This window comes from Cnephaeus nilssonii, assembly GCF_951640355.1.
Source record: "Cnephaeus nilssonii genome assembly, chromosome: 5".
Classification (NCBI taxonomy): Eukaryota; Metazoa; Chordata; class Mammalia; order Chiroptera; family Vespertilionidae; genus Cnephaeus; species Cnephaeus nilssonii.
Window position 1 is genome coordinate 85,300,142 of NC_137076.1, and position 26,566 is coordinate 85,326,707.

The window sequence follows — 26,566 nt, forward strand, 5'->3', positions numbered from 1 at the left end:
AAGGGCAGGGGGGAGAGAGAGAGAGAGAGAGAGAGAGAGAGAGAGAGAGAGAGAGAGAGAGATTGATTTCTTTTGATTATATTGCCCTAGGACCGTGGTTGACAAACTGCGGCTTGTGAGCCACATGCGGCTCTTTGGCCCCTTGAGTGTGGCTCTTCCACAAAATACCATGGCCTGGGCGAGTCTATTTTGAAGAAGTGGCGTTAGAAGAAGTTTAAGTTTAAAAAATTTGGCTCTCAAAAGAAATTTCAATCGTTGTACTGTTGATATTTTGCTCTGTTGACTGAGTTTGCCGCCCACTGCCCTAGGAGTAAGCACTTGCCTTAGGTAATAAGCACTTGCCTTTTACTGAAGTTCAGTAGTGGCAGTGCCCCCAGATAACGTAAACTTGGTGAGGTGGGGGGAACCTAGTGATTGTACCACCTCCTAAATAGCCTTATTGTGGCGGTACCCCCACTCACTTCCATGTGTGTCTGGTACCACTAATTCCTGAGCTGTTGAGGATTCTCTTTTTTTTTTTTTTTTTTTTAAAAAGTTCCTTTTTCCTCCCTGGCTGCTTGAAGATCGGCCTCATCATGAATGACAGAGTAAGTATCCGAACCAAGAAGTTCATGCATGACAGACTATTTCAGCAGAAACAAATGGCCATTGCCATCCTTCACCTGGGGAAGACAACGGTACCCAAGACAGAAATTCAGGAAAAACTAGCCAAAATGTGTAAGACCACACCAGATGTCATCTATGTGTATAGATTTAGAACCCATTTTGGTGGTGGCAAGACAACTGGCTTTGTCATGATTTATGATTCCTTGAATTATGCAAAGAAAAATGAACCAAAACATAGACTTGTAAGACATGAACTGTATGAGAAGAAGATCTCAGGAAAACAAAGTAACGCAAGAACAGAAGGAAGGAAGTCAGGGGGACAGCAAAGGCCAATGTTGGTGCTGCAACAAGTGAGCTGGAGATGGGACAAGAAGGAGCAAAGATTCTTCAGTGGCTTTATCTGTGGTGATTGTGTACTTTTTTCATAAGAGGATTAATAAACTAAGAACTTAAAAAAATATTTCCTGTTTTTCTTTTGATTATCTAGTGATTTTAATCAAAGTTGGTAAATTCTTGGTCTTTAAGAGATTGTTTTTCATTAATTCCTTTGTTTTCTTGTCTGCTGGTTTAGGGTCCACTTTCTTCTGTCTGCCAAATCCTTTACCACTTGTCCATCTTTTCATCTTCCAGAGTTTTTTTCGTTTTCCTGTTCTTGTGACTTTAAAAAAGGAATTCCTCTACTGTCATTAGTATTTGTCAAAGGCAGGAAATAGATGTGTATATTCAGTTTATACTTGACTATACATTATTAAGTGGGGAAAAATATTATACAATAGATGTAAGGCATGGTTATTTTGGTGAAAATTTTAAAGAGAAGCACAGAAATAAAATTAAACTATGGATTCCATACTGTTAATGTTTTACCTAGAAGGGATTTGGGAGGATTGTTATTTCTCTTAAACATTTATAAATTGCTTGAAATTTTTTTAATAAACATGTATTCAATTTGTAATCAGGAAAAATTAAGATTAAAGAGGCTTTTAACTTTATTCTGAAAGCCTACGCAGAGGGCTGTATACTTCTGTAATACTGTCATGTCAGCTGAAGCTTTAAAATGAGATTTGCTAGAGATAATCTGCATATACTTGAGTCACCTATATTTTCTTATTATAGATTGGACCTAGATAGGGACTTAGTGTGTTGGTTTTTTTAAATAGATTCCATAGTTTGGTAGTTAAATTACCTATATGAAAGACTAACTTGTCAAATTGGTTTATTTTTGTGATAGGTTTTTGATCAGTATGTAAAGACCAGGGCAGAGGAAGAACGCAGGGAAAAGAAAAACAAAATAATGCAAGCCAAGGAAGATTTCAAAAAAATGATGGAAGAAGCAAAATTTAATCCAAGGTATGTGGTTCATTACTGTCAACTATCAAAATATGTGTGTGTGTTCTCTTAAGATCAGCTAAAAAATTATAAATATATAAAAGGTCTTTTGGAGATTTGGATATGGAAAGCTTATTTGATCATTGGTTTCTGTCTTTCTAATGTTCATTCCTAATGTATTTCCTTGAGGAATCCCTGGAGCGCTCTGAGAGGCATTGGTTTTCAGAAGGGCACTTTTGTTTTATATGTTTTCCTGTGGGAACAAGTTTTCTTCTATAAAAACTGGAAAATCATAGAAAAGATGTCCCTGTCTTCTTAGTTTTACATACAATAAATTGCAGAACAGGGACATTATTTTGATTGAAGTGGTGAAGGGACCTTTCAGTTTTCTAAGTATCTAGATTATGGTTTTGTCCTATGTCTTCAACTAATTGTTAATATGTAATGGGCTGAAGAAAATGAGACATTTTAATCTTATGTCCCTAGCATTATAATAGCATCAAGTATTGGTTATTTTTTATGTGCTTAAAGATACGTGTGTGTGTGTATATGTATAAAGTGCTTGTGTGTGTATGTAAGTATACACACAACACACACATATTATCTCATTCAATCTTTAAAACAACCAATATGATTTAGGTACCCCTATCATACCTATTTTACAGATAAGGAAAGTAAGACATAAGTTAGGTAACTTGCCCAAGTGAATGTGGGATTTCAACTAGATTCCAGTGTTACACCAAAGAGTCCAGGCAGGGACAATTACTTTCTTATTTATGCCTTAGATGTGGTGGTAGGTGGTGTGAACACCTCAGAACATGGAGCATTTCTAAAACTCTAGGGCAGATTCAGGGAGTCTCAGTTTAGTGGCACTTTTTTCCCCTTCTTCTTCTAATTTTATTTATTTATTTATTTACTTACTTACTTACTTATTTATTTTTCCCTCACTGACCTCCCCCCGGCCACCCCTACCCCCCGGTACTTGCCCTCGTCCCCTGTCCCCAGTGTCTTGAGTCTGTTGGTTGTGCTTATATGTAAGTGGCACTTTTTATAAAAGTTCATCTTGTTTAAACAGTTATTTTTGTCAGTGGAGTGTGCTGTTTGAGAAAGTACACTTGGGATTACAATTTATATTTGAAATGTGAAGAGCACACTCCTGTGGCATTAACACAGACGTCAGAAAGTAAAGCCCGCAGAGGGGTTGTGGCTGTGAAGCTTGCGGTACTCTTCAGGGGTGCTAGAGCTTCAGACTCTCCAGTGGGAATCGGCTTTTTCTTAATCCAAAGGGTGAGTTCGTGGCTCACAGTAGTTGAGACTGGGTTGTAAAGAACATTTTTGGAGGCAGTTGAGGAAATTTGGACTGTTAATACAGGATAATTAGAGAATTAGTAATTTTCTTGAGTATTGTGGTTAGGGAGCAAAAGGATTTACTCAAGAGATGCATGCTGAAATATTTATAGATGGAGTCCCGTAGTATCTATAGCTTATTTTCAAATGATTCAGCAAAACATAACTATTTATTAAAACCCTTTATGGATCCTGGGAATAATTGAGACTCCAAACGTGTTTTCTTTTTGTGGGTTTGAAGAATGGAGTCTTGCTTTATCTCAGCACCCTCCTGATGTTCTTTTGGAGCAGATAGAATTGTTATTGATCGGAATTAACTTTCAGAAAATAAAGCCATCAGGCACATAATTAGAAATTTTAGCACTTGGCTAATTGTGATGTATTGCTATATCATTACATTTAATGCTAGCACAAAGATTAGGACCAATTTTGATGAAGTAGCAGAAAATGAGGAATACTGTCCACTGATCTAAATTTCTCTTTGATTTGGAAAAAAGACTAGTGCCACAGAATTCTTTAGTAGAGTCTGTAGATATAAAGCACTGGAGTTTGTTACAAGGAAAAGAATGACGGGATAATTACTTAACTTTAGTGCCTATCTCTTCTATGTCTCTTTTCTTTATAAATAGAGATTTCAGGTCAACTCTAGATCATTGTAATTTTCCCAATCCCTTACCACCAACCACTCCACCCCTCTCCTCCTCAAAAAACTCCACAAAAACCCAAAAACTCTTACTCATATATCACTGCCTCTGAAATGGCTGTCACTGGCTAACTGCTTTTCCTTCATCCAAATCAACAGCAGTTTTTCTGCCTCTTCAATTGTCTGTTAGAAAGTAGTGCTTTTTAGAGTTAAGAGATGAGTCAAATAAAAACATTTCCATGGGAACTTAATGTTAAAACTTCATTTTAGTCTGTTCTGGTAAAACATATTAATTATTTTACTTACAAGCAATATAAATAAGTGTAAAATAACCGAGTTTTCGTTAATTTTACATATTTAAAAAGGTTTATTCTTTAATCATAGTATTGCTTTTTCTAAAATTATAAAGCAAGATGCTTGATTTATCATGAAGAGAAAAATATATGTAATGGACTATACGCTATGCCTTTTCTGGGATACACTTTTATTTTACCTTAGAATTTCATTATGGTTATATATCCATTGTTCAAACCAGGTTTATAATATATCCTTTTGTTAAAAATGTTGAATTGATGACATTATAGTAATGTCAGTTCCATATAAAAGATTATCAGAATCTGACTTTGGTTAGCAGTGCTTAAAAATAGCAAATGTTAGCTCTGAGTGGTAAATCTTCAGTTGATGTTTTAGATTCTGAAGTTAACCAGCCAGTTTTTTCTTTATAATTAAAGTCTGTAATCTTTGTTTAATTTGCTTTATTTTCCCCCCTCTAAAAACATTCTAAATATGGGAATGTTTATTATAAGAGCAAATTCTTATATAAGGTAAAAGCTTCAAATACTAAAATATGTTTGAAAGCTTTGAAAATACTTTTTATCATGGAGAAACTTATTTTTTATACCTACCTTCATTAGCGCTCATTCACTTCATCTTTGTATTTAGCCTGCTTGGTGTTTGCTTAGCTTTTTGGATCAATCCATTTTTGGTTTTCATTAAATTTGGGAAGTCTTAGTCAGTATTTTTTCTGCCCCGATTCACTTTTTTCTCTTTTAAGATTCTAATTATACATATATCAAAGTGTTATTATCTCACATGCTTCTGAGACTGTTCTCCCCTCCCTGCAATATTTTTTCTATACTGTCCTCTTCTGATGAGATCATTGTTACTGCTCTAACTTCTAGTTATTGACTATTATCTCTACTCTCATGTTAAGCCCATCAAGTTAACTTTTCCTCTCAGTTTCTTTTTTATATTTTCCATATCTCTGCTCAGACTCTCTATTTGTTCATTGACCATGTTTTCAACTCTTAGAACCTCCTTATAATTCTTTCAGTATAATTAGTTTGTCTGTTTAAAACATCTGGGTATCTTGGGTTTGGCTTCTATTGGCTTTTAAGTTTTTTTTTCTATGGATCACATACAAAGAAACCTGTATGTTTAGTGATTTTTTGTTGTTGTTTAATCCTCACTTGAGGATATGTTTATTGAGTTTAGAGAGAGGGGAAGAGGAATGGGGGTGGGGACAGAGGAGGGGGAAAAGAAACATTGATCTGTTACCTACTGTATACGCCCCAACTGGGAATCAAACCCGCAAACTTTTGGTATACAGGATGACGCTCCAATCAACTGAGCCAAACCAGCAGGGGCTGTTTAGTGATTTTTAATTGAATATTGGAAATTGTGAATAACGGGTAGAGGCTCGAGTGTGTTATTTTTCTCTGAAGAGTATGAATTCTTGTTTTAGCAGGCAGTTCAATTATTGGCGCATGACAGAAATTTTAGGTTTGATTTTATGCTTTGTTAGTGTGGATCTCAGAAACTGAAAAATAGTTTTCTTAACCTTCCAACTTTGTCTCCCTTGTGAATTTTTTTTTTTTTTTTTTTTAGAGTGGAAGGGATGAAGGAGGGAGGAGGGGGGACAGAGAGAGAGAGTGAGAGAGAGAGAGAGAGCACTTCTCAGTCTCTAGCCTCTCTCTTTTGCTCTGCTATGTACAGCTTGGCCTTGGCTGGGTACTCATGGGGAATCCTATGTGATGTTCTTTCTCTGGCATTTAGCACCCAAACTCTGATCTTTGCTGTTTCTAGCTTATTGGGACCATTGTACTCTGCTTGAACACTAGCTCTCAGTACCTTGGAAATTGACCCAAGGCAGAGGGCAATGGGGCTTACCTCAGCTTTATTCTACCTGTTGTCCGCTGTGTGAAATCAGTTGCCTTGTGTATTTTGTCCTATTTTATAGTTGCTTATGGAAGAAGAGCTAATTCAATAAAAGGTATTCCATCATGGCTAGAAGCAGGACTCGGCCTCCTCTTAGGAAGGAACTAGGTTAAGTCTCTTGAAGCCCACACATTCTTTGCTCTCTGATGTGTGGATCTTTCTACCACCATTCTGATAGTAAACAGATCTCTAACCACATTTCACCCTTTAGCCCTTTGTACTCCTTTCTGTAGCTCATTGTTCAGTGTTTAAGCAGATATTGGGACTCAGTGTCTCTTTGGCACACATTCTTGCTGGAAAAATGGTATCTTCTGCTATACCTTTCTACAAGCAGAAATAGCTCTGTCAAAGTTAGCACACTTGCCATTTTGTTACAGAGCAACTTTTAGTGAATTTGCAGCCAAGCATGCTAAAGATTCAAGATTCAAAGCAATTGAAAAGATGAAAGATCGAGAAGCCTTGTTTAATGAATTTGTGGCAGCTGCAAGAAAAAAAGAGAAAGAAGATTCGAAGACCAGAGGTGAGAAGGTAAGATGGTTTTCGTTCCAGTGCTGTGATTGATGGGAGTGCGAATAGGGAGGCACTGAGCTGGTGCTGTGTTTCTTGTCTCATTCATGAGCAAAAGTAGTAACAGGACCCACATTTACTGTTTAGCCTTTTAAATTGACTTTGATAATTGTTTATATGTGTATGTTCTATCACTTTCCATAATGCTTATTTTAGTAGCTTCACTAAACTACAAAGAGTTGCTTTAAATTTTATTAATACTGAGATGCCCGGTAAACCCAGAACTGTTTGTTAGGCTTATCTGTTCACTGGCCAGCTAAGTGCCTGCTAAGATTCCAAGATTCTTTATAGGTGGTAACATTTAAGTTTCAGAGCCTTCTTCATCTTTTTTGCCCTCTAAAAGCATTTTAGTGACTTTCTAATCTTTTAGTAAACATGTCTTACATATAAATTATTGCTTATCAGAATTAAAGGTCAGCTATTAAAGATTAATGAACTTCAAATGTCATTTGATAGCAGTGTTGGGAGTGGAGAGGAGCTCACCACTGGGGAGGCCGACGGTAGGGAGATGGCACCAGTGGTGTGTGAGCCATCAAAACAAGCAGCCACTGCCCTTAGTGTCCCTGTATGCTTTGTGCATGGAGGAAAACCTCTGAAGCCTAATCATTCTTGACCTTTAGAATTGCTTCTTGTTCCAGGAAGTTAAAATACTACAAATTCTATTAAATGTTGTTAGAGAGGTAATACCACTCTTGTTGGGAAGAAGTCTCTTTCAGTGAAAATAGCAATGGTATTAGATGAAATTACTTTTTTTCAGAAATAATCTGAAATTTCCTGATTTATTTGGTTTCAAAAGTATATTTTTCCAAAATTATTTCAGTATTAATATTTTTTTGTAAAGCGATTATGCTTTGCAGAGAAAATGTGCAAAATTGGATTCTACTTAAACATTTTATGTGTTGTGTTAGAAACATGTTAATGAATTGTTTGCTACTTTTGACTTTTAGTTATAACTTATTTGATTAAGGAAAATCAAGTAAATAGATGATTGATATTGTATGATTTATATGATTGCTTTTATACAAACTGAATGTTTTTCTCTCTGCATTTGTAACTAATTTTTTTTCCCTAAACACTTTTTTATGTAACTATTTTATGTATTCTGTTTTATAACAAGTGGTTAGACTTTACAGTTTTTTGCTGTGCGGCCTGTCAATCAGTTCAGTCTGACAGCTGTCAATCATGGATACGCAAAGTATTATGAGATTCTCTAGTGAGGAAAGAATTGGTATCTCTCTGTGTGGTGACTTTAGCCTCCCGCAGTTCCGGTACTTTACATTTTTTTAGTCTTTTTCCTTATAAAGTGATGACAGTTGTGCCCAGAATGTATTAATTAAAATAAGAAATTAAATAGACATTACTTCTAAATAACCCTAATATATTCAGCTTTATTTTCTTCTGGTTGTAAAATTTTAATTCTTTAAATTATAGGTTTGGTTTTGTACCATTACTAAATTTTAAAATAAAGTAAAACTTTCTCAGCTAGCTTAAAGGATGCATAATCAATTACTCACTAGGCCATGAAAGCAGAAATCTTTAAAGTAAGAGTTTAAATATAGTATTATTAAATTCACATTCTGAGAAGTGGTTGGTTAATGAAGTTTTATCACATTCTTCATGACTTTCACTGTAGATTCTTATAAAGTATATTGTCTATACAGTTTTTTAAAATCACATTTTAACTGTGTAATTGAAGAGTAAGATCAGTACCAGTATCATGCTGATATGTTGGAATTTTTCTTTGTTCTTTGGATTCTCTAATCGAATCTGTAGCTGCATAGTAAAAATTTAAAGGTAATTACTTGCTGAGCCAAAAGCCTGTGAAGGACATTGACTTTTGGTGAAATACTGTGTTTTCCTTCAGTAGGCATTTTCAAGCTAAAGGTTACAATTATTTTCATGTAGCCTTCAATGGTAATTTTCAATTTTATTAAAAAATGCCCCCAAACTCTATTTTTATTAGGTGCGCTCGCCTGCCCCAGTAGCTACCCTCACATTTTTGTTTATTATAATTTACTTATTACTGTAGCCAATTTTTATAAAATTGTGGTTCAAATAATTTACTTTTTGGAACAACACATTTGAATTCATACATAATGGAGTTAAGTCTTTTTATGAAATTGGCATTTTCTCTCTCTTCTATTTCAAATTTCCTGCTGAACAATTTAAATATTTTTATTACAGTACATCGTAAGGTTAAAGAGACTATTTTTCCCTATTAAACAGCTTAGATGGGAAGGCACTTTCATATTTGGAAATAAAGTTTTAGTTAAAGTTTACTTTGGCTATATATCACACATTTAAAAAACTTTGATGATTTTGACGTTATAGGCTTTGTTTTTAATATTTGAAAATGATTTTAACTTCATGTAAATTCCTGTGGCTTAGAAAGATTCCTGTTTGCTACAGCTTGCGTGTCTATTTAGCATGAATTTTATAAATTTTGCCTTCTAGTTATAACGTGCATCTAGGAATTTGGTGTTTATCATCTCAGATACAAAGTAGACAAGATGAACAGTAAATTTATGTTATATCACTACATCAAGTGGTTTCTTTATCACTGCAAATGCTGGGTTTATGATCCAAACAAAGCCAAGAGCCACTACTGAAATCCACAGCTGATTAGTTCTTGTCTTTTTAAAAATTCTCTAATGTAGAAACGATTTCTTATAATCTTACAAGTGTTTTCCAGAAAGGACATAAACCTCCCTTTCAATCCTATTATAGGAGGAAATGAGAGGGTTGGAATAGGCAGAAAGAATGATTATTTATTTTGTGCTCACACATTTAAAATTCTGATTCCATTCCTAATTTATCATTCCCTTGGTCTGGAGGGAAGGCAGCATGCTTAATCTCTATGAGGAGGAGAGGTACTTGACATGGTCAAAATCCTCTGCTGAAAGGCCTTCGGCTATCTTGATATCTTTCCTGGGAGGAGCACAAAATAATTTAGATGAGCCTAATTTTAAAACAGATCATCAAAGGATCATAAAATAAATGCCTCATTTATCTCTTTCTTTCCCTATTTTAAAAAATATATATATAAATACAGTTTGAGATAGGGTTTCTAAGTATTGCATATTTTGATACTATAATACCTTTGATATAATGTTACTAACTTGGTACTTCAGTTGTTAAGTATGTTACTTTGTTGACACATATTCTGAGTTGTATAATGGTGAAGGCATACATGTTTAATAGCTAAAAAGTATAGAAAATCTGAATGCAGTTTTTTTTAGTAATGATTAATTAATTATGACCAACAGAAATTCTATAATTTTCTTATATATAAGGTTAAAAATACCTTGCCCTTTTTTAAAAAACATAGAAATTGAACTTATTTTTTTGTTTTTAGATATTTGATAGTTTCAGGTTTGTAATAAATAAGACTTGCTATTTGTGCTCAACTGTTTCTAAATCCTTCTATTAGTTTTAACAAACAAAAATTTTATTCATCTACTTTCTAAAATAAAGCATTCTTACCAGCTTTATGTTAAAGTATTTTACTATAGTTTAAAGCTGATTCTTTGCTAAAAGTAAATTCAAATTCACATTCCTTATGAAATATAGCAGTTCTGAGATCAAATATTATAAACAACATAAAAAGTTTTTCTCTATATTTGAATAATTTTATTAAAGAACATGATTTATCTTGGATTTGGTATATTTAAAATGATAGCCTCTATGTGTGTTGATTTTTATATTTCATGAAAGAGTAATTCTGATATCCTCTTTTACTAAAACTTATTGTATCCTGAGTAAGTGCATTTAAAAAGTTAGTCTTATTTTTAAGGTAAATGAACTTTTTTTTTTAGTTGTAAAATTTAGATATGAGGAATTTCTCATTTTTTTCCTTCATCTTGTTTTGAAATGTAGATTAAATCGGATTTCTTTGAATTATTATCTAATCATCACCTGGATAGTCAGTCTCGATGGAGCAAAGTAAAAGACAAAGTAGAAAGCGATCCACGTTACAAAGCAGTGGACAGTTCATCAATGAGAGAAGACCTTTTCAAACAGTATATTGAAAAAATAGCCAAGGTAACCATTGGGCTGCTTGTCCTTTAACCATCCTATATAATAAAGCGGGGATATGCAAATTGACCGTCACCCCACCACAAAGATGGCTGCACCTGCAGCAGCCAGGCCAGGGGACCTCAGGCCACGCCCCCTCCCGGCAGGGCTTGATGGGGGACCTCAGGCTGCTGCCCCCGCCCCAGCACTGGGCCAGGGGACCTAAGGCTGCTCCCCCCGCCTGGCAGGGCTTGATGGGGGACCTCAAGGTGCGCCCCCCCCCGCCCTGGTGCTGGGCCGGTGTACCTCCGGCTGCTCCCCCCCGTCCCGGCGACAGGCCAGGGGACCTCAGGCCATGCCCCCCGCCCTGGTGCCGGGCCAGGGGACCTGAGGCTGCGCCCCTCCTCCCCCCGCTGCTCGGCAGAGCTTGACAAGGGTGGGACCAGCCGGGTCTGGATCTAGCCCAGTCAGGGGGTGCCAGCCGGGTCTGGGTCTCGTGCGATTTTGAGGTGCACGTGGGTGGGCGGGGACTTGACTCTGGGTCCTGTGGTGCTCCCCAGACTCTGACAGGAGGAAGATTTTCATTTCATTTTACTAATTTTCTTTCATCTCTGACACTTCTATTATAGAGAAAGGGCAAATAGCAATATTAAAATATTTCCTCTAATCCCCTTTTAATGTGCACGAATTTCGTGCACCGGGCCACTAGTGGAATAATAAAATCCTTAATTGCATTATAATGGTGTTCGCTGCTGTTTGGGGGTTTGGCATTTTTCTTGTTTATATTCTTAATATAAGAATCTAGTAGTTGATTTGGAAATGGGGTACAGTGTTTAGATATACAGTATTCTTGGTAGGTTTAAAATTTTGTATTTGAAAAACTTAGTTTTTATGTGGGAACATTTTGATACAGTTGGTAAAAAGGATAATGTAATTTCACTTTTACAGAATTTAGACTCAGAAAAAGAAAAGGAGCTTGAAAGGCAAGCCCGCATTGAGGCTAGCCTTAGGGAACGAGAAAGAGAGGTTCAGAAGGCTCGGTCCGAACAAACGAAAGAAATAGATCGAGAGAGAGAGCAGCACAAACGGGAAGAAGCTATCCAGAACTTCAAGGCACTTCTGTCTGACATGGTATTTATTGCTCTTTCACTGTTTTTGCTCTAAAGTACTGGATGTTAGAAATCCATTACATTACCTCATAGTGAACATTTTAATATTCTTTAAATTGACTGTGACAGATACAATTTGGTAAGTTATTTATAAACTGTTTTAAAATTGAGTGCTTGGTATTAGCCCTGTTGGAACAGGCAAACGCTAGTATTTAACATTTTCAGAAGTGAGATCATTTATTTATATGAAAATTCATAATCTTTTAGTGTCAAAGCTTTATTTTTATTGGTCTTGGTAAGTCAACTTAAAGTCACACTTATAGGCCATAGTAAGAAACAAGTGTGCTGAACAGAATTTATCTCTTAAAAATTTTTTTTTTTTAAATTTTAGAGAAGGAGGGAGAAAGAGAGAGAAAAAGAGATAGACATTGATCGGTTGCCTCCTGTACACACCCAGACCAGGGATGGAACCCACAACTTGAGTGCATGCCCTGACTGAGAATCGAACCCAGGACCTTCTACTGCTTGGGACAAGGCTCCAACCATTTGAGCCACCCTGGCCAGGGCATAATTTACCCTTTATTTTATTTTATTTTATTTTATTTTATTTTATTTTATTTTATTTATTTTATTTTATTTTTTTAATGAATCTTTATTGTTCAGATTATTACAATTGTTCTTCTTTCCCCCCCCCCCCCATAGCTCCCCTCCACCCGGTTCCCACCCCACCCTCTGCCCTTCCCCCACCCCCCCCACTGTCCTCATCCATAGGTGTACGATTTTTGTCTAGTCTCTTCCCGCACCCCCACACCCATTTCCCCCCGAGAATTGTCAGTCCACTCCCTTTCTGTGCGCCTGATTCTATTATATTCACTAGTTTATTCTGTTCATCAGATTTTTTATTCACTTGATTTTTAGATTCACTTGTTGATAGATATGTATTTGTTGTTCATAATTTTTATCTTTACCTTTTTCTTCTTCCTCTTCTTAAAGAAGACCTTTCAGCATTTCATATAATACTGGTTTGGTGGTGATGAACTCCTTTAGCTTTTTCTTATCTGTGAAGCTCTTTATCTGACCTTCAATTTTGAATGATAGCTTTGCTGGGTAGAGTAATCTTGGTTGTAGGTTCTTGCTATTCATCACTTTGAATATTTCTTGCCACTCCCGTCTGGCCTGCATAGTTTCTGTTGAGAAATCAGCTAACAATCGTATGGGTGCTCCCTTGTAGATAACTGTTTTTCTCTTGCTGCTTTTAATATTCTCTCTTTGTTTTTTGCTCTTGGCACTTTAACCTCTTGCACTCGGATGTCGAGTGTGACTCGACACAGTTAGCATCGGTAGCAGCTCTTTTTATACTCTTTGAATGTATCAATAATTTGAAATATTAAAAAATCCAAATAAATAAGTTTGTATGAAAAGAAACTCCAGTTTTTTATTCTACTGCCGCGCTTTGTAAAATCTGGGGTATTTAAAAAATTAAATCCTGAGTAGAATAAAGGAATCGAGAAAAAAGCAAGCGAGTGCAAAGGGTTAATTATGATGTGTCTTGGTGTGGTCCTCTTTGGATTCCTTTTGTTTGGGGTTCTGTGCGCTTCCTGGACTTGTAAGTCTATTTCTTTCACCAGCTGGGGGAAGCTTTCTGTCATTATTTCTTCAAATAGGTTTTCAGTATCTTGCTCTCCCTCTTCTTCTGGCACCCCCATAATTCAGATGTTGGTACGCTTGAAGTTGTCCTAGAGGCTCCTTACACTATCTTCATATTTTTGGACTCTTTTTTCTTTTTGCTTTTCCGGTTGAGTGTTTTTTGCTTCTTTGTATTTCAAAACTTTGACTTGATTCTTGCGATCCTCTAGTCTGCTATTGGATCTCTGTATATTATTTTTTATTTCAGTCCGTGTATGCTTAATTTCTAGTTGGTCCTTTTTTATATCCTTGAGGGTCTCGCTAAATTTATTGGCCTTTTCTAGAAAATTCTTGGAAAACCTTATAACCGTGGTTTTGAACTCTATATCCAGTCCTTTGCTTTCCTCCATTTCTTTCATTTGTGACCTGTTTCTTTGTCTCCGCATTTTGGCTGCTTCCCTGAGTTGATAGAGTGGCTTTGTGTGCTAGGTGTCCTATAGGGCCCAGTGGCTCAGCCTCTCCAGTTACCTGAGGTGGACACTCTTGGTGCACCCCTTTGTGGGCTGTGTGCACAGTCTTGTTGTAGTTACACCTTGATTGTTGTTGGTATCACTGGGAGGAATTGACCTCCAGGCCAGTTGGCTGTGAGGAGCAGTGTCTACACTGGGAAAACTTCTGTGCTGGAGACACCCTTATGAGACAAGACTTGCAAAAGCCTCTGCACTCAGCTTGGATGGGGCGGAGTCTCAGGGCAGAGCCAACAGCGATGGCTTCCCATCAGCCCTGCCCTAAGAGGCCCCAGTGTCTCAGTCTCCCACGGTAATCGCTGCAAGCACCTCTGAGAGAAAGCCGCCCTTGAGTTTCACCCACTGCCATACAGTCCAGTTTCTCCCCAAATGAGTCTGGGTCCCCAGAGTCTCGCCTGGAACTGGAGTTCAGCGCAGTCGGGAGTTTTTATCTCCCTCCCACTTGAGAAAGCCAGCCATGTACTCAGTTGCCAGGCCTCTCCGCGCGCACCTCTGTACCTCTGCCTTCTGCAGCTCCTGTGAGTCTCAGTGTGCTTTTCTCTTTCCTTCTAGTTTTAGAATTTCCACTCAGCCAGCCTTCCTGTGGTTCTGGATGATGTCCATTTTGTCTTTTAGTTGTAGTTTTGAAATAGTTGTGCGAGGCAGCAGTTTAGGTGTTTACCTATGCTGCCATCTTGGTTTCTCCCTCCCTTTATTTTTATTATTTTTTCAATATGTTTTTATTTATTTCAGAGAGGAAGGGAGTGGGAGAGAGAGGGAGAAACATCAGCGATGAGAGAATCATTGATCAGCTGCCCCTATACGCCTCACACTGGGGATCGAGCTCGAAACCTAGGCATGTGCCCTGACTGGGAATCAAACTGTGACCTCCCGATTCAACCATTGAGGCCACATCACCAGGCTAATTTACCCTTTTTGTTGATGATTTGGCGTCATCATTGTGATGACCAGTTATTGTCTCTATAGATGGTATGAGAAGTAGGACTTGGGGGGTGCTGACTCCAGGAGATACCCTGGAACTTTCTTGAAAATACTTCTGCATTACCCAGGGTTGTTGAGATAAGTAGAGTATGAGGTCCATACAGAGAATACCCCAGACCACACTGCTGTTCTATTGGTTTTTTCCCTTTTGTCACCATCTTTCTGTCAGTGGGGCTCTTCAGTGGGGCTGTTTAATGGAAGTGACAGTTTCTGTCAGTGGGGCTCTTCAGATCACTCCTGTCGAGTCTTCAGATTTCTTCCCTTGCTTCTGCTGATCAGTTTTTAGTTTCCTTTGTCTCTTTTGATAGTAGGGAGTCATTTTCTCATTTCTCTCCCTGCTTCTGTTTCCCCCCAATTCATCTTGATGGCAACAACAGAAATCTTTGTAAAAGGCAGATCTGATTTTGTGACTCTTCCCTGTGCTTGCAGAAGGTCAAGGTCTTCCTCAGATTCAGTCTCCTTAGCATAATATAAAAGACTCTTCATTCCTTGACTGCCTCTCCCCTCCCCCCATATTACCTTACCTGCTTTGGTTTCCTCTCTTTCCCCTAATTAGGTAGGCTCTAGCCTTGCTGAACTTAACCTGTAATGAACCATACTTATATTTAACAAATCCTGCCATTGCTCATTCCAGTCCTTCCACCTAGAGTGCTTTCAAACTTCCCACCATGGTGGCAAACCTCCTCATTCTTCAAGAGCACACTCAAAAATACCTGTCTGAGGCTGATCCAGCCCCTCTGGGCACATCTGATCTTACTGTTGCTTTTATTACTGTGCTCAGCGTAGACTTCTGCAGCGCTCCCTACATGTTACTGCAGTTGTTGGCTTCCATGCCTGTCTTCCCTAAAAAGAGTGAGCCGTTAAAGAAAGGGATAGCATCTTATTTATTTTGTATTCCCAGTGCCAAGCATAGTGTTTACCTGACACGTATTTAGATGCTTGATAAATGTTGGTTAAATAAGTGTTTTTTGTATTTTTTTTTCTTACCTTTCTGTCTTTTCAGCCTCCAAATTTCTTAGCATTGGCAGCAGTGTGACTTAACTGCTAATGCCATTACCAGCATTGAAACATACCTTTCTGCTGGTTGGTGAACCAGCTAGCCCTGTCTGGTGGTCTGTTTTCAAGTCTTCTTAACCAAGTTAATTCTTGCTTATTCTTGGAAGTGTCACTTCCATTATACAGTTGATAAGTCCAAATTTTAGCTCAAGATTTGTTGAGTGTTTTTTGTTGTTTTTTTCCTTGAGCTGCTAGGTGCTACAATAAAACAATGTATTTCCTATTTTATTCATCCATCTCTTCTACTAGAAGTTGGTAAGATGTTAAATAGAATACCTAAGTACTATTAAAGTGATTACAGACCATGGTTGGTGGGAGATATCTTCTCTTCTTCCTTCTCCACCTCTAAACCAACATTTGACAGCTTAAGTGAGGTCTGAGAGGTAAGTTTTCTGGCCCAAAGAAGCAGATTTTCAGTGACTTATTCACTAAGGTGATGTCACCATCAGCTTCTATTTTTTAAATGTATGATTCCTAAACAAAGGAGCCTTTCTTGTTGAAGTGTGAACAGGTGGGTCTGGTGTTAGATACAGATCTCTGTTTCAGGTTCGTTCTTCAGATGTGTCCTGGTCAGACACTCGGAGGACCCTCCGGAAAGATCACCGCTGGGAGTCTGGGTCCTTGTTGGAGAGAGAGGAGAAAGAGAAGCTTTTTAATGAACACATTGAAGCACTTACCAAAAAGAAGAGGGAGCACTTTAGGCAACTTCTGGATGAAACGTCTGCAGTAAGAGTTAATTTTCCTATTCTAATCTGCATGGATCTTTGTTAATCCCAAAGTATGATTTTTAGTGTCATGGTCTTTAGATCCATTACTGGAATTCATGGCTTATGACACTTCTGTGCAGTTTTCTTTTTCTTTCTTTCTTTTTTTTTTTTTTAATGCAGTTTTCAAGTTCATATCTGCTCCTGTGGCTGTTCAGAATGTCCTTAGCTGTGTGTGATCATTGGTCCCTCCTGATAATTGATTTGATAAATTCTTTCTTTTGCCCCATTTTCAATTTGGCACCATAGCCCCCTTGTTTGGCAGTGTTTACACTCTTCTGTCCAGGTTTTGCTTCTGTTGGCCTGCTCTCTAGGTAATGGTTTCTTCAGAAGTTAGGGCAGTGGTCGGCAAACCGCGGCTCGTGAGCCACATGCGGCTCTTTGGCCCCTTGAGCGTGGCTCTTCCACAAAATACCACGTGTGGGCGCGCACGTATAGTGCGATTGAAACTTCGTGGCCCAGGCGCAGAAGTCGGTTTTCGGCCTGGCCGAGTCTATTTTGAAGAAGTGGCGTTAGAACACTCAAGGGGCCAAAGAGCCGCATGTGGCTCGCGATCCTCGGTTTGCCGACCACTGATTAGGGTATTGCGCCTGGAGATAGAGGGTTTGCAGGTGATTGTCTTAGGCCACTTGGGAAATGTGTCCATGAAAATAACTCTTGTGGCATGAAAGCTGCTTCCCTGTCCCTGACTAGTGCAGTAATGCTTGGGAGCTCGCAGGGCAGTGAGTAGTGCTATGTGCCATACATGCTGCAATCTGACTCCTCAGTAAAAGCGAGCCGTATTTATGTTTTTATTCCCTTGTCTTTTTAAAGATTACCTTAACATCCACATGGAAAGAAGTAAAAAAAATCATCAAGGAAGACCCTCGGTGCATTAAGTTCTCCTCCAGTGACAGGGTAAGAGGATTTTGTCTGAGCTTTTTAAGTGTATGAGAAATTTGAATTTTAAGTTCATATTTTTTTCTTGCATGAATATATTAACAAGACAGCACAATGGAAACTTTAAAAAAAAATCCTTGGAGTGAAAGCTATATTTTGGGATTTAGAGATTTAACAAAGCCATAGGGTTTTGGGTGTTCTTCTTTTTTTTTTATTCCCCCCTGAGGGAATCCTTCAGTCCATTACAGCGTGATCTCTAGTTCTGACATGCTTCTGGAACTCGGATGGAGGAATTGGCGCATGTGGGAAGTTTGTAAGCTGAACCTTACTCTGGTACTCTCTAACTCCTGTTTAGGAACAAACTCAGTTGGGGTCTGAAATAGTGAACAATGTCAAGAAAAGTGTTTGTTTTTTTTAAAAAAATCAATAAGCCCAGCTGATGTAACTCAGCGGTTGAGCATCTACCCAGGAACCAAGAGGCCACCAGTTCGATTCCTGATCAGGGCACATGCACAGATTGTGGGCTCAATCCCCTATGGGCATGCAGGAGGCAGCCTATCGGTGATGTTTCTCTCTCATCGATGTTTCTATTTCTCTTTCCCTCTCCCTTCTTCTCTTCTCTCAAAAAAAAAAAAAAAAAAATCAATAAAAACCACCTTGGAGTTCCACTAAATAAACATAAAAAAAAGAAAAGTGTGGCTTACTGCAGTCCATTTTATACCTTGGACTTTTATTTGTATTTTCTTCCCACCATTCATTCTCCTTTCCTAGTTGGTTTCTTTAGTAGAGTCCAGAAACCTACAGATCTAATATTCTTCCTTTTCAAACCCTGTTAGGTTGTGTTCGGGATGTTTGGATCACAAAATATACGGGGCTGGGTTAGAGTGATAGACTGATAGGTGAGAGATCCAGTCTCAGTTTCTAACTTTTCTGATTGTTTAGAATTGATGATAAAGTCTTTTTTTTTTTTTTTAGCCCAAAAAGTTTATACCTATCATAACAATTACTAGAAAAGCTAAATGCTCAGTATATCTAAAGTTCTGAGTGTTATGGTTGGTGTATTCATAAAGTATACCACGTTAATGTTTTTGTACTTGAAGATATAAATACAGTCTATAGGAAATACACATTTCTTTATTTCTTAAAAGTGTCTGTCTACCACTTGAGGTTCTTGTGAAGATGAAAAGGAATAGCCTCATAAACCCTCAGCACAGTGAGGCATATAGCAAGCCCTCAGGTTTTACCTGTCACTAACATATGGTTCTGCAGTCTTGCTTTCTTTTTGTCTTAAAATGTACATGGCAGGTTTTCTATTGTAATGAATGTTACAGGAACACAAATAAATGTACCTTACTGCCTTTTTCTTTAGAATTTTCTGGTTTACGATGTGACTTACACGTTTCCAGTTTTATAAATGACGTTAATTTTGGAATTAGTGTACTTTTTTTTTTCCTTTCTAATCTTACTTTCTTTTTTCAGAAAAAACAAAGAGAGTTCGAAGAATACATCAGAGACAAATACATCACTGCCAAAGCTGACTTCAGGACGCTTCTGAAAGAGACCAAATTTATAACATATAGGTGTGTGCAATGGAATGTTTCATGTCTGCAGTTCCTGTCTTTACTAGTTCTTACTCGAATGGCCAAGGCATACTTTGCATTCACACACATGTTGACATTATTAACTTCTAAGGATAAGAAGAAGCCAACTTTTATCAAAGACCAGAGACAGCCAACCCATCTCTACCTTACATTTTTTTTTTTTAAGAAAGGGCCCAGATGCCAATTCTTATTTTGTGTTACCCACCCATCCAGTTTTTTAAACAAACTTCTGTTTTTACTTCACTGCTTTTTTAGAAGTGCCCCAACTTTAAATAATCCTTCACTGTCAGTTGTCTTCACCTCCTCTGAAGATTACTCAGTGTTGCTGAACACTTGGAAGCTTGAAATCATCCAAGCTCAGCAAAACCATTTTTTCCTCAGAGGAAAGCAGTTCGCTGGATAGTTTTAAATAAAGATTTTAAATGATAAACTCGGAGCTTTAAAACAGGATTTCATTGTAGCATGCCCAGTCGACCCCACCCCAGCAGGAGAACAAGTCGACATTGGTTAGTAGTCTGTGCAGGAAACCGTTGTTGGTTTATGCTCCAGCTTTTCCTTTAAGAGAAAAATTTGAAGCATTTAATGAAGGGTGTGTGCACGGGAGGCTAGGTAGTGCTGAGGGTGTGGTTTTTAGGTACTTTGTCATTGGATTTTTTGGTCAGGATCCTTAATGTTTTGCATCAGCTTGGGCTTTTAAATTAGATGTGAAGTAAGACTTCTTTCTACATTTTTGTAGTTAATTTAGTGAAAGATGTGAAAGTGAAAGCTTGTGAAAGATGCTGGGATTGGCAGCCCCGCAGACTGAAGTCCTCTGTTCATCCACAGAACAGGTACAGCACGGGCAAGATTCACCCACCCACCCTCAGCCCTGGTCTGGAGGGACCACCAGTAGGGGTGGGAGGGTAATTCAGCTTCTGAGGCCCTTTCACTCCCTGGAGTCTTTGCTGAGGCGACTTACAAAGGTGACCACTGCAGTGAAATTTTTCTTAAAAAAAAATTTAAAAAGTGGAAACACAATTAGGAACTAGATGGACATTTCCAGTTCATATCTGAAAGGCCTGTGAACAGCAGTCAGTAATTCTTGGACTTCTTTTCTTATTTCAGATCCAAAAAGCTAATCCAGGAATCTGATCAGCACCTGAAAGATGTAGAAAAAATTTTGCAGAACGACAAACGGTATCTAGTACTAGACTGTGTGCCAGAGGAGAGGCGGAAACTGATCGTGGCGTATGTGGATGACCTGGACCGCCGGGGCCCTCCGCCCCCTCCCACAGCGTCGGAGCCCACCCGACGATCAACAAAATAACCCTGCATACTCTTCCACGGGGGTATCTATTACTTCAAAATGCTTGCATGAGCCAATTTTCAGGTTTTTTACATGTATGTGCATTAGTCAAACTATTGCAAAACCATCTGACGAACAGAAGGAGAAGCATTTGTGAACAGTTGCTGAACAGAGAACACTTTGGAAATATTTATGCTTTTCTTTGTGTGGCATGACTGACATACATACTCAAATATAGGCTGTCTCTAGTAAATCTAAAATCTTGAAGCTAAAAATCATCCTTTTATGAGGTGTGGAAGTCAGTGACTTTTGGTGACGTTCTTTCTAGCAGTGTTATACATGCAAGACATAAGAGCATTTGTGGTTTGAACTTGCAAGATACAAATACCACAGACTCCCAAAAAACATAGGTTGGGGTTTGTTTTGATTTTGTTTTTCAAAGCGGGTAAAAGAGAAAACACTGAAAATGGAATTCTTATCTTCCAGAGGTTAAGATTATTATAATGGACATACTTTTACCTTTGTCTCTAAAGAACATTTTAGTTTTATTTGTTCACTTACGATCTTTGATTATCCCCTCTGAATTATAGGCCAAGTCTTGTTTAGCCTAAGAGAAGATTTATTTAGGAATTTCTTCTCAGGTATGGAGCCACGGTCATAACTAATATGTTGGCCAGAATAGAACTGCTGGTTAAACACATTCACCATTAAGTGATCTTTATCAATATTCTGGATTAGACAACAGATTACCTTTTTGGGTGTTCCCTGTAAACTGTACTCCTGTTTGAATGTTAAACTTTTGTTTCTAAAGTTTAATTTTAAGATGTTGAATGTTCAGTTTATGTATTTGAACTACAATAAACGAACCCTTTTTCTATATGTGGATTGTATATGATTGTTACATAATTTATAAAAAAAAATTTTAAACCTGCTCTTAAGAGCAGCAGCAAATGTAATTTGGTACAAAAAAAGGTTGACTTTAAGTCTTGGGATATCACATAGTTTTGAAAGGCTTGACTATAATAAATTATTTACAGTATAAAAGGGATGGGATTTGTAAAGAACCATTTTGGTGCTCAGTCTCTTAGCAATATCTTACTGTTTTATAACAAGAAGCTGCTTTTTGTGTTCTTGTTCTTGCCTTTTATATGAAAGGATTTGATAGTTAATGCTTTCGGCGTCCTTTCAGTGTGTCAAGCGCACCATGCATGGAGCTTCGCCTTGGATGCCTCCCAATTGCTCTGCGTAGCTTGACCGCCCAGTTTACAAAGATCCTTCTGTCCCGTTCCTTCATAGGTTCCTAGTGTCAGTGTACCACATAAATAAAATGTCTAGAAAAATACGTCAATAGGATAATTATTTTGTCTGTTAATCTTACACATACTGTGATTGTACAAAACCTAAAAAGAGGGCATACCAACAGTCTGCATTTATATGTTCTGTGCACTGCACAGCACACACTTAGACACATTCACATCTGGACTTAGTACGTAGCCACAAAACTTGCATGAACTCGGTATGTATTGGCTGGGATTCTTTCACTAAGGTCTTAACCTGTAAAATTGCTAATTAACAGGACTTTTTTCATCTTTTTCCCCCTTCTCTTTTTTTGAAGTTCATTTTTATAAATTTATTGAGTGATTTTTAAGTTCTGTGAGGAGTGAAACGGAAGTGTTTGACAAAAGGAACACAACTAGGATAGAAATATGACTGTCCTGCAAAGGTGGAACTTGTGCAGTGTTTTGTCATTTCCAATTCCACAGAGCATTTTTCTGTTTCTCACAATAGGGAGTGTGAAGAAAATGGTCTGGTGATATTTCATTTCCTACTTTTGTGGTAAAGTATTTGGGATTAAGTGTTCATCCAAGTAGCAAATCAGACTCTACTATGCAGATTTCTTTAAGGAATCAAGTCAGGACTATGTGTGTTTGGTACTTAATGAAAGGGTTGTTGTAATTACAGTTTCAATATCTGCAACTGGATTTGCTGCTTATCAGCAAATTCTTTAAAAATTAATGATTCAATTTACCCGGAGAACCGTGTTAAGGTCTGACCTCCCCCTAAAACCCATTGTGCCAAATAATGATTTTTGAAAGGAGCATTCAAGACAAAGACTTTAATTCTCCAGACTATCTGAAGTGAAACAATGCCTTTTATTTTTGTATGTTAAAATATTCAACACTGGAATCTTACATACTACATTTATTATATATAATGTACATAAAAATCTTCAAATAGTTCATCACAGACAATCTTAAAGGTAATCCCTGTGTATAACTATCTTATCACAAAAACAATATTTTGGATACTTAGGTTAAATTGTAATTTGATCATGTGAGCGTTAGAATAAAATTTGTAATGAACCAAGTAAAAAAAAAAACAGCCCTATCTTCTGTGTTAAAATAAACCATGACCATTTGTACAAACAAAAAAAACAAAAAATAATCCAGACAGAACATTTTTCAAAAAATAAAAATTCCATCCACAGCATATTTTTTGTATTTCAAATTCTTCATTGCTTGCCCTAAAGACAGTTTCCCCCCTGCGGGGATCCTTCAGTGAGAATACCCCCGAGTCCATTACAGAGTAAGCAACAACCATGGGTAAATGTCTATATTTCCTAGAGGAAGAAATGCATCGTAATCATGTCTTTTGGGGTGTGCTTTAACTTGCTGTGAAATGAACAGTCAAGTTATACTGACGTTTGGGAACGCAAAGTTTAATTTTACTGCTTTTCTGCATTGCCCTTGTGTGTTGTTTTTTTCTTGTTACTCTTGACCATCTTTATAACTTAAAAAACAGGCATTTAAAAATATATTTTTATTGATTTCAGAGAAGGGAGAGGGAGAAAGAGAAACATCAGTGATGAGAGAGAATCATTGATCTGCCTCCAGCACGCCCTCTTCTGGGGATCAAGCCTGCAACCCCGGTATATGCCCTCCTGGCCCAGCACTCTGAGGCATTTTAAATGTTGAGCAGGGTTCAAGTTCAATGTTATGGGTACATTTAATGCCATTTAACAAGAAAGTTTGTCTCTATCCTCCTTTTATAATATTTGATTACTGCCTTCAGTAATTGATAACTATATCACTAGACATAGCTTATATAGTTTTATCTTGAGAGAAAGGAGAAATTGGAAGGAACAGATTGATTTCAACTTGCAGAAGAGTAACTGTCTCCTGTATTTGGCAAGAATCGATAATTGGGAAGAGAAGGGTAGTTTTTTAAAGTTCTTTCTCCATATCAGAATATAGAATGTCATAACTAAACTGCTAAAATCCTTAGACTTAGAAACTGAAGACTCACCGAGGTGGCATTACAAAGATCAACAAAAGCAGGTTTTAGTGTAAGGTGAAGTTTGAATTTACTTAAACTTGGCTATGATTTGAAATGAGCCCAGAATCAGAATAAGTGATGTTCCTTATTCTGCAACTTCAGTCGTTTTCATCAAGTAAATGTACTTATTTTAAGCAAATGAAGGTAACTCATTGAAATACATTAACATGTTAAAGGGAAAATCGCATTACGTGGATGTGGGTTTTGAGCTTTGGTTATGCGACAGGGGAAGTGAGGGCCAGCAGGCTCAGGAGGAAACTAAAGGAAAGGCTTCGTGGTTAGACCAGCTGCACTCCAGCCGGCACAGGGCTGGTCCCTGCGAGAACCCAGTGACAGCCCCTGTGAACCAGGACCACAGAGCTGGGCTTCTAGTCCCTGTGGTAGAAACACACACAACACAGTCCTTTGGGCAGCCAGGCATTAGTTCTGAAACATAATTACTGCTGCTAATGTGGCGTCCTACTTACCCAATTGCACATTTTGAAAATGCAGACTGTGAAGCAATTTTTGTAATTCCTAAATGTAATAATTTTATGTTTTATATGGTAAAGTCGGCCATATGGGTCAGCAGCAGTACAAGTAAATACAATAATCGCCAACTAGTTTTGCTTTGAGACTTAATCATTTCTCACAGTCTCCCGTCTCTTGATCCTCATGCTCCCAGGGGATAGGGTCATTGTCTTGTTCACAAGGGTTTGTGTCCCTCTCATGCCAGAACTGCTCTACATCGGGGAGGATGGGCATCTCTGCCTTCTGGCTCCTCTCTCTTCTGGAGGCAGGAGAGCCCGTTTTCTCTTCCTCTGGTATGGATACTGGGGACTCTGGAGAGGGAAGATTGTCAGGAAGGGCCTCCGAGTCCCCAGCTGGTGGTTCCTCAGACTCTGCGGCAGCTGCGTGCTTTTTGGTTATCATCCATTTCCATAAGCCTTTCAAGCTTTCCTTGAACTCCCCTGACATCACTAGAAAAATGAGAGGATTTGCTGATGAGATGGAGAACATCAGGACTTGAGACAGGGCTATAAACCCCTGTGGTGGGGTCGGGCTGCCAGCCTTCAGGTGCCACATCCACAGCCAGGCTACCCACTCAGGGAGCCACAGGACAGCTGAGGTGATGGCCATGCTGAGCAACATCACCGTCAGCCGCTTGGAGCGCATCTGGTTCCTAAGATGTCGGGTCTTCATTCCTCGTCTCTGGCATTGGCCATAAGCTCTCCAGAAATAAAAGCTGGCAAAGAATAACGGCAGGCAAAATACCAGGAGAGGGTAGAGCTTACCGAAGATGGACATGAACACTTCGGCCACCGCGGGCACATCCACGAGGCACATTTCCACACCTGCGTGAAGCCTGGTGGTGCTGAAGAAGCATTCTGGCAGGGGTAGCAGGCTAGCCACGGCCCAGATGGCCGCCAGCACCGACCAGATGGTGCAGCTGTGGATACTGACTTGCTTGGCTGGGTCCCTTGCGTACATGAAGCAGACTTTGGCCATTGCGACGGTTGTCAGGCTCTTGGCTGCCATGCACGTGTGGATGAACCAGTCCGAGGATTTGCAGACAAACCAGCCCAGATCCCAAACACCTCTGGCGTACGCGGTAGCTCGGACAGGCGCAGAAAACAGCAGGAGAGAGAGATCCGCCAGGCTGAGATTCAGAATCAGGGAGTGGATCAGGGATGGCTTTCCCTTGCAAGCTCTGTGAAGGAGGATGCCAAGCACACACAGGTTCCCCACGAAGCCCACCAGGCAGACGGCCACCAGGAGAGCCAGGACAATGGTCCTCCAGTCCTTGGAGTCAGAGGGCAGGTACCCTCCGGCAAAGTGGAGGTGAGCAAAGGACACGTTCATGGTGCTGGAGTTGGAGTCTGCAAAGGCGGCCGCAGGCATCAGCTTTCCCATCCAGCGCCTCCTTGCAGAAGCTAGCTTCTCTGTGTCTTTTTGCCTTGGCTCTTCTGCATAGGGAATGAGTACGCCGCTGGCACTGTCAAATGACACCTCTGGACCCTCCCCTGGCTTGTCTTCTGAGAGCAGAGTGTGGGAGAAGGTTGGCTCAGCTGCATGGAATGTACGTGGCCTGGGCTGAATGGCAGGCAGCAGGGCGCATGGTGGCTGCTCATTGGCAAGTCTAATATCAAAGTGTCACTCCATGGAGAAAACCCCAGATACCCATAAATGATAAATGAGGAGAACATGTATGTAAGTGGGGTGGGTTCCTGGGGGGGTCACTAGAGCCAGTCAAGGCAATTATTTTCAACCAGCTGTTTCTAAAATCCTGACCACGGCCTGTTATTCAGAAAACACGACAGCTGAACTAGCAGGTCCTTGAAACCAGAGCACGAAAGCACGCGCCAGAATCACCTGGAGAGCTTGGCCCCGCGGATCAGGTGCGGGTTAGAGCAGCGTTCTTTGCTCTTAGAATGCTGAGCAGCCTTCAGTAGAGGGGCATTCTGAGACTGTGATTAAAAAATAAAAAAAAATAAAAAAGGAACCAGGGAGAGATTGTGACTTAGAAGGACCAAGCCAGAGGGCAGTACTAGGCAGGGAGAAAGGAGTCAGAATGCTGAGACTCGAAATTTGTTGCCTCTGATGCCTGATTTCAGTGCCCTAGCAATAGGGACACCCCCCTCCCCTCCCCCCCCCCCCCCCCCCGCCTGCCCACACACACACACACACATGTCTCCACTGGGT

General features: G+C 39.0%; 2 protein-coding genes and 1 pseudogene across 10 annotated transcripts in view; 2 read left to right on the forward strand and 1 right to left on the reverse strand.

Moving 5' to 3' along the window:
* Nucleotides 1-21,427, forward strand: part of TCERG1 (transcription elongation regulator 1) — a 62,132-nt gene extending 40,705 nt beyond the window's left edge. For 7 of the 8 annotated variants that reach the window (XM_079771965.1, XM_079771966.1, XM_079771968.1 and 4 more), the window contains 8 exons: nucleotides 1,835-1,953; nucleotides 6,517-6,667; nucleotides 10,583-10,747; nucleotides 11,669-11,851; nucleotides 16,566-16,745; nucleotides 17,597-17,680; nucleotides 19,142-19,242; nucleotides 20,368-21,427. In XM_079771965.1, coding sequence (XP_079628091.1) covers nucleotides 1,835-1,953; nucleotides 6,517-6,667; nucleotides 10,583-10,747; nucleotides 11,669-11,851; nucleotides 16,566-16,745; nucleotides 17,597-17,680; nucleotides 19,142-19,242; nucleotides 20,368-20,569 — 1,185 coding nt within the window. In that variant the 3' untranslated portion in view covers nucleotides 20,570-21,427. Of the gene's footprint in view, nucleotides 1-1,834; nucleotides 1,954-6,516; nucleotides 6,668-10,582; nucleotides 10,748-11,668; nucleotides 11,852-16,565; nucleotides 16,746-17,596; nucleotides 17,681-19,141; nucleotides 19,243-19,999; nucleotides 20,094-20,367 lie in introns of all 8 variants that reach the window. The other variant, XR_013813570.1, reaches the window with a different exon arrangement.
* On the forward strand, nucleotides 61-1,818 carry LOC307099904 (small ribosomal subunit protein eS24-like; annotated as a pseudogene). Its single transcript has one exon. The product of its transcript is annotated as a small ribosomal subunit protein eS24-like (transcript).
* Nucleotides 21,428-24,505: 3,078 nt separating the features above from the next.
* GPR151 (G protein-coupled receptor 151) lies at nucleotides 24,506-26,032 on the reverse strand (the record flags this gene model as incomplete). Its single annotated transcript, XM_079773377.1, has 1 exon — nucleotides 24,506-26,032. Exon 1 carries the CDS (start codon nucleotides 25,775-25,777, stop codon nucleotides 24,506-24,508), a length of 1,272 nt encoding a protein of 423 aa, XP_079629503.1. The 5' UTR covers nucleotides 25,778-26,032.
* Nucleotides 26,033-26,566: the final 534 nt, after the last annotated feature.